The following is a 12,456-nucleotide window of genomic DNA, read 5'->3' as shown; positions in this document are numbered from 1 at the left end:
CTGAGCTGAGCTGAAGCCAGGGCCCACAAGCCTCTTCCAGGTCTCCCTTGTGGGTGCAGGGTTCTAAGGCCTTGGGCCACCCTTGACCGGCTTTTCAGGCCACAAGCAGGGAGCTGAATGGGAAGCAGGGATTAGAACAGGCACCTATATTGGATCCGTGCGCATGTAAGGCGAGGACTTTAGCCACTAGACCCGTGGCTGCACCAGGCCTGTACTATTAGTTTTGTTTTTGTTTTTGTTTTTGTCTTTGCTTTAGGCTTGTAATGTTGTAGTTAACAGGGAACTATGACTTTGTTTATGACTTTGTCAACATGATATGTGTGTATGTGTGTGTGTGTATGAGAGAGAGAGGGAGCGAATATGGTAATATACACCATTATTCCAGGAAAAGATGAGGATGTGAAATTTGAAACATGATGTTCTACTGAATGTGTACTGTTTTCACATTATCGTAAAGCCAGAAAAAAAATCATGGTTGAACCATTGTATGCATGGGACCATTTGTATACCTGGTAGTAGAAGAAAAGTTTCTTGCCTTGGAGAGACACAAAGAATTGTGGGAGTTCAGAGAAAGGGGAAATTATGCCACATGTTAAGGATATGGAAGTTGAAGTAATGATGTGATGTTTTTGCCAGCTATCCCCAGAAGAAGATTCTTGACTAAAGAATTGTTATGAGGAAAAGAATGGATATAGGCCAGTTTAGCTGTTTGTTCGTTTCTTCAGCAACAATCTATTAAGTGTCTGCTATTATAGGTGCTGTGAATACGAACATTGAAAAACATGTGTTCTAATGAAGCATGCATTTTAGTGAAGAGAGATGGATAGTAAAGAAATGAGCAAATCCTGTACTGTGTTACAGTAAATACTGGAGGGTGAGAAATAAAGATGGATTAGACAGCCTAAAGTGATGGCAGAGGGCCACACCTTTTCATAGCGTGGTCTGGGACATTTTCTCTGTGTGCTAGACTAACAGATCAGGATGATGTGAGAAAGTGAACTCTGTAAATAAGCAGAAAGAGGGTTTGAGAGAACAATGACGAGGCTGGATTGACTAGAGCAGGCGTGAGAGCTCCCTGGATGCCTGTCTTGGATAGTGAGTTCTGGCTTTACATTGAACTGTTGAAGAACTTGCAGCATTACTCCATTAAGTCTATATATTATCTGTGTTATTTTTCCTTTTTTAAGCTGTGGTTGCACAGGTTTTTGTTTTATTTTGGAGACAAAGAGAAATCTTCTCTTTATTGTTTCATTCCCCAAATGCCTGTAGTGGGTGGGACCATGGCAGGCTTAAGCTGGGTGCCAGAAATCAATCCAGGTCTCTCATGAACGTGGCAGGAACCTTAATGCTTGAGCCATCACTGCTGCCCTCTGGTGTGTAGGAAGCTGGGAAGTAGAACTGAAGCGGGGCCATGCACCCAGGCGTTACTATGTGAGATACAAAGGCCTGTCCCCGACTTTCTCTGTTTTAGAAGATTCTCCGGCAAGAGTATAATATACAGTCTGAAGAAGTATGAAAGCAGAGATACCAGGACGATGTGAATTCTAAGTTAACTCAGTAAGCTCTCATAAGAATTTCAACCAGGGCAGTGGCCCCAACAATTGAGCGGGAAGAACGAGTGTGAAACTCCATTTCCTTCAGAGTACATGTGCTGTTAATGAAAAGCTGAGAAGATTCATCTAGAATCACAGAGCACAACCAGTGTAATCAGAATGCAGATTCTGCGTTCTGGGCAAGTGACACTGGGGGCATGAGAGTATTCATTTCACACTGCTTCTTCCGGCAGCTGGCGTTACCATAAACACAACAGGATCTTGGCAAATTTGAGTTGAAAGTGCCCCTTTTTTTCTCTGTGTTATACATATTTTGTGCAAAGCATAGCTTTTTGTTTTGGGTTTTAAATTACCTATTTACATGATAAGTTTTTTTTATTGCAGAAAACCATTATACCACTATTATTCTAGCATTGATATTTTCAAGAAGAAAGAGTAACAGTGAGGGCCAGTGCTTATATACTGATAAGTAGAGATGTCTGGCAATGTGTAGTTAATCCGTGATTGGAGTAGTTTTCAGTTTGTTTACTGAGGCTCTGAATTGCTTTCCCAAACTTAAGTTTCCTTCAATAATTTCTGGGCTATATAACTCAGGCTAAATATATTTTACTGTGATCTTTCATATATCTGCTGTATTTGTACCAATAGACATGGATTTTCAAATGCTAGACACTAAATACTTATTTTTAAGGAATCTGGATCCTTGTTTAGAGTTCCATGAAAGTGTAATGTGGACCTGTGGGGAGAGAACTTATTTATTTTATCTGTGAAATAGCTGTTGTAAAAATCAAGTTGCCTGGCATTTGGCCACATGGTCACATTGCTTTTAGGATGTCCAGGTCCCATGTTGGAATGCCTGGGTCTCACATCTGCCTCAAGCTTCTGACTCCAAGTTCTGCTAACGTGGACCCTGGGAGGCAGTGGTGATGACTCAAGGAATGGGTTCTTGCCATCACATGAGAGACCTACACCTAAATTCGATCCCACTTGTTTGAAACTGGCCAGGAGCTCTTGTGCGCATTTGGAGAGTAAAACAGTGGATAAGAATTGTCTGCATTCTTTGCTTTTCAACTACATGTATTAAAAATGTAATAATTATATATTGAACAAGAAATAGATACCTCAGTTAGGTCAAAAGCATTTCAGTGTGTTACTAAGTTTGTAAAAGAGATTAAAAAGATCATTCGTTAAGGGTGCCTAATGATGTGGAAGATTATGAAGCCTTTCTAGAAGGGTGGCATGAGCTAATCTAAAGGGAAAACAGGAATTTTCTTGGTGAATAGCGCCTGGAGAAGGTGAAGAGGCTGTGTGGGCCATGGCTTTAATTTGAAGAGAATGTAGGAAGAGTGTTTGAGGGGTTGAAGATTAGCTTAGAGTGGAGTATTTATTTCAGGTTGACAGGAGGCGAGTTTGGAGAGGGAAGATGAATAGGCTGTGCAGCACAGTAAGATTTGCTAAAGGCTTGGATATTATCCTGCAAGCAGTGTGAACCCACAGTAGAGTTTTCAGGGGAGGATACTAGAATTCACCACTGACACAGACTGGTAGTTTTCCTTCTGTTTTAGCAAGAACAAGTTATGAATTGGTTGCCGTAATCCTGTATTAGCCCAGCGTGGAGGAGATAAAGTGGTGACATGAATGAGGTGGAATCAAGTGGATGAGAGTTTTGTCTTTGTGTGGGTCTTGAGGTCTCGTCTTGGGAAGCCAGACACCACTAGCAGGTTAATGCCATTTATTGAATTGGGAGCAGTAAAAGGAAGAGGAAATACAATGAGCGAAAAATGTTGGTTTCATTTTGGACTTGCATGATTAATTAACAGATGGTAATACTCCATCTGAAATCCATGGTTTTAAGGAATTGAAATAAAACAGGTCAAGTTTCCAGGTAGATATTAGGGAATATTAAAACTTGTGGTTATACTTATTTAACCTCCATCTTTGACATAGATTTACCTTAAAAGGAGGTACCACCAGTATCCTGGGTCTTTCCCAGATAGTCACCTAAGAACAGCCTGCTGTCAGAATGCTCTTTCCATGATAAATCTGTGTCAGGAACTTCAACGTCAGCGGTCAGCACTGTGCTGAGATGTCTGATGCTGATCCTGGTTTGGACCAGATGTTCCCAATCCTAAATGACAGTGGGACAACTATTAGGAGGTTTTTGGAGTGAATCCCTGACCATAAAGTTGTGAAATCCTTAAGATCAGTTGTATCTTTTCTATATGGATTATTTTGTAATTACTTACTTGTTAAGTATGAATTCTAGTGGTCTTTGAACAGAGATATTTATGTAACACAGGTGCTAGAAACAAATTTATAGGGATGGAGCTGGCCGGTGATTGCCCGGGGATGAAAGAAGTTAACATGAAAGGAGAAGGGAAGGGTGACGGAGAGTTGGGAGAAGTATTTGGGGATAATGCATGTGTTCAGTGTCTTGATTGTGGAGATAGCATACACAGATATAAAGGATATTTTGATGAAATTACACACTTTAAACATTCACACGAATAAACATGAATTCATTAAGCATGAATTCATTAAACGTTCCTTGATATTGTTGCTATTTGTAAAAAGAAATGTGATACAACTCCTTGTGTATTCAGTTGTTGAAATTGTTCTTAGAAGCAGTTTATAAACTGCTCTAAAATTTGATTATTTGTTTTACTCACACTTCTAGCATTTTTTAGAAACTATGCTATATAATTTTGATGGTATTGCTTAATCATCAGAATTGGTTCTAAATAACAATTTTAAAAAATCAAATCCATGATCAAGAGGTAACTATTTGCTGCCATGAAGAAGTATTCACAAATTTCTCCTTCGGGGTTAACCATCTCTAGGAGAACCTGATGAATTTAATAAAAATGGCTTGGATTTTAGAATTACTGCTGTGATGGAAGGGCATGAAGGCTAATTAGTGTGGTAGGAGGATGCTGGGGTCACACCACCGGTTAGCTTTTTCCTTCCCTAGAGGAGGAAATACCTCAAATTTAAAAGAGCAGTCCAGTTCTGGGGCATGCCATGTCTTTCTGTATACGCAATTTATTACTATGTAGATGTTTTACGTTAATTTAAACCTCTGTATTGCATGATTGTTTTTTCCCCTGTAGTTGCTTATGAAGCTATAGCCAAGACTGCTTTCTGAGCCCCACCATTGTGTGTAGGCCTGTTACTCTGTGGCTGCATTTGAGGAAGACAAATAATTATGTGAGCAGCATGACTTTCTGATGAACAAACTAAGTCCCATATTTGTCAGTAATGACTGCTTTCTCTTCCAGTGGATAATGGAAAACTGCAGGGTGGATTCATGCTGTGCTTCCTGGATGATGGATGTGGTATGAGCCCTGGTAAGTTAATTATGTAGATACCTAACTGGCTGTTTAAAAAAATGCTCTGAAATCCCATAAAATAAATAAAAATAAATGGAGCTATCTATGTGAAAACAGGTATGGAGCATTCAGGGAAATAAAATTCAGACTTAACTTGCTGTTGAAGGGTTTACGTCTAGATAGTTTAGCTGGCAGAGTAAATTTATTCTAGCCATTTATACCTGAAAAAAATGAGCATAAATAAATTGCTTTAGAAACTGCAAGGCAGATAATGCTGATTCTAAGGACGAAGTATGTGGGAATGAATGCCAAGCATATAGCAGTTTGGGAAGCTAAGATGGTTTCAAACACTTCCTTGAGGTATTGCCTGCCAGAGCCCTGAGGCAGCTTCTTGTGCCTTTAGGCTGTTTTTAATTGTCTGCTTAAACTTGAGGCAGAGGTTGCTTTTTGTTTTTAGAAGTTTGATTTTTCCACTCCTCCCCCACCCCCACACGCACATTCAAAGGCTTATTGCTTCAAATGAATGCTCTCATCATAATGAAACTACATCTACAATATATGGCATGACTTAATCTTTGCATATTCAAGGTTAGCACAAAGTCTGCACATAATAAGTGTGCAGTATCTGTGTGCTGTGGAATTGAAATGTTATTTCCTCTGTTAAGAGCTATGAGTTGTGTTAGATATTGTACTCCTAAATTCTTGTAGCACTTTATGTTCTACAAGCTAGAGGTTTTAACTGCTGGGTTTAAAAATTGTGGAGTTGAACTGGTACTGAACTATTCTGGTGTTTTCTGCGACTAGGTAAAGAGTGATCAGCAGTGCTGATACAAGCTGGGAAGGCAGAATCCAGCACTATCTTCCTTTTGCTCTCAAGGACACCCTCCGCCTGAGGAGTTGAAGAATATTTATTTATTTTAAAATATTTAATCTTTTATAAGTGTGGCAGAGTGATTGAGAGGGAGGGTGTAAACAGAGAGAGAAAGTGATCTTCTGTCTGCTAATTAGTTACCCAAATGGCCTTACAGCTGAAGCTGGGCCAGACCCCAGCCAGTAGCCTGGAGCTCCATCTGGGGTTCCGGGTGTATGTCTGGGTGCCAGCTACTTGGGCTGTGTTTTCTCAGCTTAAGTGCAATAGCAGGGAGCTGGATTGGAAGTGGAGCAGCAGGGAGCCCATCACAGCCTGGTGGCTTCACATGTTGTGCCATAGGGTTGACACTGAAGAATGTTTATTGACAGATTTAGAAAATGCTTTGCCACTCCACCTGCTAAGTTTACATAATTTTGGGTTATCAAGATCATTTTGTGTGAAAGTATTAATGATTTGTCAATGTTTAAATATGAGAAAGAAAGAATACCGTGCTGAAAAAAAAATCTCATTTTCGCTTGAAGCCTAGAAGTTAAGTTCATCTTCTTAGATTGTTAAAACAAATAACAGAACACAGGCAATGTTTCTAGGGAAATTTGTTATGAAAAGAAGCAAGTCTTTTTATGTGGGTCATGAACCAAATGATGAGAACCCAGGCAAGTGATGGATATTCAGAACTTCAGAAAGAACTCACACTTCAGTTTGTAAATATAGTAGTATACATTAAAAGAAAGTGCATTGTGACTGTGAGAGCAGTTCTCAATTCGTATTGGAAATCAAGTAAGAAATTAGAAAGGAGAATTGTCTGATGCTGGTGCAATCTGTTGTCCATATTGAGCTAAAACAATCTTGACTGGGTCACACCAGGTGGCTGAAATAATTTCTAAGTATTCTTTTTCCAAATTTCTATTCCAATCATCCATTTCCTACATGTGATTTTTATGAGTTTGTTTTTCTTTTAATGTAAATCCCATCATTTTTCTGCTGAATTTATTTCTAAGACCTTGCATGACTTGGCTGCGTGTATCTTCTCTTCTTCACTTTTTCTTATAACTAACCCCGTCAACACCTGGCTGACCTTTTTATTACTTGAGCTTTACCTCAAATTGCAGCCTTCCAGTTGTGACTTTGCATACCCCTGTCCATCCTGTATCTCCTTGGATCTGTTTCCAACACTTGATTATCAGAATTACTCTTGTTTCTTTGATGAACTGTATAATCTGTTTTTTTTTTTTCTGCTATGACAGTAACACCGTTGAGCACAGGGTTCATGACTGGTCTATGCAGTATTCCATTCTGGTGCCTAGAGCACTGGCAGCTTGTAAAAACTCTTGTCGTATGTGATGAGTACCATGGGATTTGGCACAAAACTATTGCATGCTTGTAATCTTGGCTGTAGCGTTGATCAATTCTGTAACCTTAGATAGAAATTAAACTCTTTAAGTTTTCTTCTCTCTTATATGCAGGTCAGAATAATATGTTGTAGGCTGTCTGTGAATATTAAATAGGCAGAGCATGTTCTGTGTATAACACAGTGCCTAACATATAATAGACAATCAATAAATGGTATCTGATGTCATTATGGATACAATCACCTGATGACTAACTGGTGTATGAACATATAAGGGGCTGCGAGTAACCTGGAACAAGCAGTGTGGTAACTTTTACATGCCGTGTTATCACTAAGCTGTTGCACATCTGCATCCAGACTGACAGAAGAGTTCTCAGGACAATTCTAAGTGTGTCTTCAGGTACTTTGAAAGAATAACGTTTTTGGTTCTGGAAGTCATTATATTTTGAAGTCCAGAAGGTTTCTCTGTAGAGTTCTAGAATATAATGGGTAGAGTAGGAGAGTAACTCTGACATAGTGAAATGGTGAACTCCTCTGTCCTAGGTAGTATGGGGGCAAAAGCCTTTCTGTCTTTCTCAGAGCTGAGTTGTATCTCTGTGCTCCGTCAATTCTCAAAGCATGAGCATGTTTAAGGGCCAAGTCCATGGAAATACTACTAGTGGTAAAAATATTTGTGGCAGTTATCATTTAATATTGCTTTTCAAGTCCTAAGTACAGTTTCACAAATGTATTATCTTATTGAATATGTTTTATTTGTTTCCATAATGAACTCTGTGATACTGTATGAATGTTTGGTTTAAAACAACTTAATATTTGTTGTTCATTTTAGAAGAAGAGAGACAGATCAGCACACATATGTTCGAGGGAAAGGGAATGAGAAAGGGACAGGGAGTGAGAGTGGGAGAGGGAGAGGGCAAGGGAGAGAAAGAAAGGGAAAAAAAGGGCACTGGAATCCGCTGGTTCCCCTACCCCCACCTGGGGTGGACTAGGCTAGATAGAACTGGGGCTGAGAATGAAACTGAGGTGTTCACTTGAGCTGTCATTGCTGCTGTCAGAGGCCCTTGTTGCTGAAGGGAGAAGCCAGAACTGGCAGTTGACTGCAAGCATTCTGATTTGAGATACAGGTATCTTAGCCACTAGGATAAATGACATTCCCAGTAGTTTCCTTTCAGAGGGAGATCATTTAAGACTCAGAGGGATTTTTTTTTGGTTTGTTTTTAAAAAAGATTTATTCAGCTATTTTGAAAGAGTTACAGAGAGGGGTTGAGGAGACAGAATATTCATTCTGCTGGTTCACTCCCAAGATAGCCAGGCTGAAGCTGGGAGCTACTGCTGGGTCTCCCATGTGGATGGGAGAGTCCCAAACACTTGGCATGTCCTCTTCTGCTTCTTCCAGGCCCTGAACAGAAAGGTGGATCTGAGGGGGTAAGCTTTGCCACAGTGCCGGCCCAAGGCTCAGAGGTTTAACTGTATCCAGTGTCACTGGGTTAGATCTCTGAGCATCTTCAGTTTAATGCCGTAAAGATTCTGCAGTAGATTGTAGAACTTAGCAAGTCTTAGCCTTTGGGTTACCGTAACAGCTGTAGACTTATCCTAATATCCTGAGGCACCTATGAAGTCTTGATGACTGGATCCCAGGGCGTTCTCAAAGACTCCCAAAATGTTACCTGCATGAATGAAACTGACGTTTTGTGATTGGGTTAATGTTCACAGCCTTTGTGTATACTCTTGAGTAGGGGCCTTTTTTTTTCCTACTTTGTATTTGTTGAATTATTTACTTAATAGAGTATCAAGTCTGTGATTGTGAAGTGAACTGAGAAATTTACTTTAAAGCACTTTAAAAAAAGAAGGAAATCTATAAGGAGGGTGAGTTGACATTCAGGCAGCAGGAAGGACAAGATTGAAAGCATCACTGTATCACAATGCTCCTAAGTCAGTAGTGTGAAATACATGAAACTTATCCACCTTATATAAATATAAGGTGGATAACTTTATAAACTTATCCACCTTATATAAATATAAACTTTGCATATATAAAGTTGTAAACATCAAAAGAAAGTCTTTGTCAATTACAGAGGATGCTTCTGACATTATATACTTTGGAACATCCAAGAAACGATTGTCTACCATGAAGTTCATTGGGCAATATGGCAATGGTCTTAAAAGGTGAGTATCTTCCCTCTTAAAATCTTATCACTACTGAGATCGGTATTTAGTTCAAAGCAGTCTTATGTAAAATGATGCAGTCAGACAAAATTTTAAAAAGGATAGAAACTTGGCAAAAGGACCTCTCTTGTCTTCAGAATTCTTATACCATTTTTAAGTGATGACAGAGAGAAGGAGAGTGAGATCGCTCATCCTCTGGTGCACACTTCATGTGCCACAAAGGCTGAGGCTCGTCCAGGACAAAGCCAGGGTCCTGGATCTCAATCCAGACTTCCTAGGAGCACCATCAGGGGACTGGGTGGTAAGTGGAGCATCTGGGTCTCAAACGGTTACTCTTTTGTTACAGGAGGCAACTTACCCTGTTCCACTAGTATGTTAACCTCCTCATACTTAGCTTCCCCCACAAATTTATTTTTATGAAATAATTACAGAGAGAGATAGAGAGACAAATGTAAAGACTCTCCACCAGCTAGTTCACTCCATAGATAACAACAGTGGTGAGGTTGGTCAGACTGAAAGTAGGAACCAGGAACTTCCTTCATATCTCCCAAACATTCAGACCTTTCTATATGGCTTTTGCCTGTCCACCAGCAGGGAGCTGGATAGCAAATTAAGCAGTCGGGACAAGAACCAGGATCTACATGAGATACTTGCTTTGCAGGCAGCTGCTTTATGTGCAATGCCACAATGCCAGACATTCTCCTTCCCTCCTCCCCTACTACCTGTTTCTGAATTGAGTCCTTATAACATTTTAAAATTCACTCTCACACTGAGTAAGATGGAAAAGATTTTAGGGATTGTTGCAGTAGTTATGTTTCTATGCTCTGTTGTTTCCCAAAGCATGTTTAAGCATTGGTGATACATCTACAGTTTTTTGTTTGTTTACCTTAGTGAAAAGTGAAGATATGTGGCTCACCTATGTGACTCCTTCCAGGATCAGAAGTTTTTCTTTTGAGCCTTGGATAAAAACCCTTTCCTCAGCCGCCATATCAAACAGGAGTATGGGGCTGGATCCATTCCAAACCGTCTGCTCCAATTTAAGAATAAAAATAGTACTTGTACACTCTTAGTGATAGAGCAACAATATAGGGTGGTTAAAAAAACCACAGTCTGCTAGAGCATACAGAACCATGGTAACAGTTTTCTTCTTTTTTAGTGTTTGAGATATCAACCGTTATGTTCTTCATATTTTCATATAGTGGCTCCATGAGGATTGGAAAAGACTTTATTCTTTTTACAAAGACAGAAGAAACAATGACCTGTGTGTTTTTCTCTCAGACATTCTGTGAAAGAGAAGGTCTTAGTGAGGTAAGATTTGGAGGTTGCCTTCTGTTCCTGTGGCACTGGTGGTATGTTCATTTGCCCTCTCAGGAGAGAAAGTCTGTCATGTGTTCTTTCTAATTATGATTTGGAAGTTTAGGAGTATGTTTGAGAAACAGAAAGACAAAAGCAAGACACTTTGGGGGGGTCATTGGAGGACTATTTTGTTGTCCCTTTAATGAAAAGTTTCTTTTCATTATCCATGTGCTCATGTCCTCCAGAATACAATGTTGTTTTGGTGCAAAAGACTCACAGAAAAAGACTAAAAAAAAAATCTCTCTAGTATTTGTGCTGTAATGAATTATCATTTAAAAAACATAATTTATTAGAGTCAAAAACTTGAGATATGAGTAAATAGCTCAACTCCTGTTTGCTGATCCAGAAGCACTTTCTTAAGCCATAATACCTGAGGTTTACTCTTATGAAATGCCCTTGAAACTTCATGTAAGAAATACAAACTGAGTAACTGCTGCCACTCTGGCATTGCCTGCAATCTGTAGAACATAGAAACCAAGAAGAGGATGTGTGACTGAGAGTTTTCAGCCCTGTCACAAAATGTTGCACACACATGATGATTCACATGAACAAAGGTGTTGAGAAAGGGTATGGTTCGATGAGTACACATGACTGCTGTTAGCTTATTATCAGAAGTGAAGAGATGAACAGAAAGCTCAGAGCTCCTCAAGTGACCCATAAAGATTTATGGAGAGAGTTCAGTTTGCAACTGGAAAGGTTGGTGTTTGGAAACAAGTGTCATGGCACAGCCAATCTAGATTTCAGAATTCACATGAAGCTTGGCGGTCAGTATGCAGATCTGTTGCTGCCAGCAGAGAGCCGGAACCACCTGATAGTAGCAGTCTGTGGTGGTAAGGAATGGCTGAGTGGGGAGTCTGACTTGATGAGAAGTGATGCTTTGAGCATTCATGTTATATTTTGTGTGTGCAATGAGTATGAGATTTCGGACTAAAGCTGAGCTTGAAACTTTTCTAAAATAGCCCACATAATTCTTTATTTTAATTAAAAACAATGTATGTATGCCATTCCCAGTTTTACAGAAGCAACTATTTAAACAGTAATGCAAAATGATTCTTTCGATATTTACTTGTGAATCTCTAAGTAGCTTGCTTGTGTTTTTGCTTCTTGAATTTTGGATATTACTTACTAAACTGCAATTCTTTTTTTTATAATTTTTTTTAAAGATTTATTATTATTGGAAAGCCAGATATACAGAGAGGAGGAGAGACAGAGAGGAAGATCTTCCATCCGATGGTTCACTCCCCAAGTGAGCTGCAACGGGCCGGTACGTGCCGATCCGAAGCCGGGAACCAGGAACCTCTTCCAGGTCTCCCATGCGGGTGCAGGGTCCCAATGCTTTGGGCCGTCCTCGACTGCTTTCCCAGGCCACAAGCAGGGAGCTGGATGGGAATTGGAGCTGCCGGGATTAGAACCGGCGCCCATATGGGATCCCGGGGTGTTCAAGGCGAGGACTTTAGCCGCTAGGCCACGCCGCCGGGCCCTAAACTGCAATTCTTAAAAAAATTTATTGTTTTCTTTTTCTGCTGTTCTCCTGGTATGATTGTATACATAGAAATGCAATTGCAAATTGTGGACTTAATCATCACTGTAATTTTGATTATGCCAGTTGTTAGTATTTATGTCATTAGAATATTTTTGTAAAGATTCATTTATTTTTTTTGTAAAGTCAGATATACAGAGAGGAGGAGAAACAGACAGGAAGATCTTCCGTCCATTGATTTACTCCCCAGGTGGCTGTAATGACTGGGGCTGAGTCAGTCTGAAGCCAGGAGCCCGGAGCCTCTTCCAGGTCTCCCATGTGGGTGTAGGGTCCCAAGGCGTTGGGCCATCCTT

General features: G+C 39.9%; 1 protein-coding gene across 1 annotated transcript in view; it reads left to right on the top strand.

Annotated features, from left to right (window-relative positions):
• The window catches only part of MORC1 (MORC family CW-type zinc finger 1), a 170,374-nt gene that overhangs the window by 5,829 nt on the left and 152,089 nt on the right, over positions 1-12,456 (top strand). The window contains exons 4-6 of the mRNA XM_058661335.1: positions 4,832-4,900; positions 9,177-9,267; positions 10,467-10,575. Of these exons, the coding sequence (XP_058517318.1) occupies positions 4,832-4,900; positions 9,177-9,267; positions 10,467-10,575 (269 nt within the window). The remainder of the gene's footprint in view (positions 1-4,831; positions 4,901-9,176; positions 9,268-10,466; positions 10,576-12,456) is intronic.

Source organism: Ochotona princeps, chromosome 3 (genome assembly GCF_030435755.1).
Source record: "Ochotona princeps isolate mOchPri1 chromosome 3, mOchPri1.hap1, whole genome shotgun sequence".
Lineage (NCBI taxonomy): Eukaryota > Metazoa > Chordata > Mammalia > Lagomorpha > Ochotonidae > Ochotona > Ochotona princeps.
Note: the sequence above shows the minus strand (reverse complement) of the source record. Positions and strands in the feature narration are given on the sequence as shown.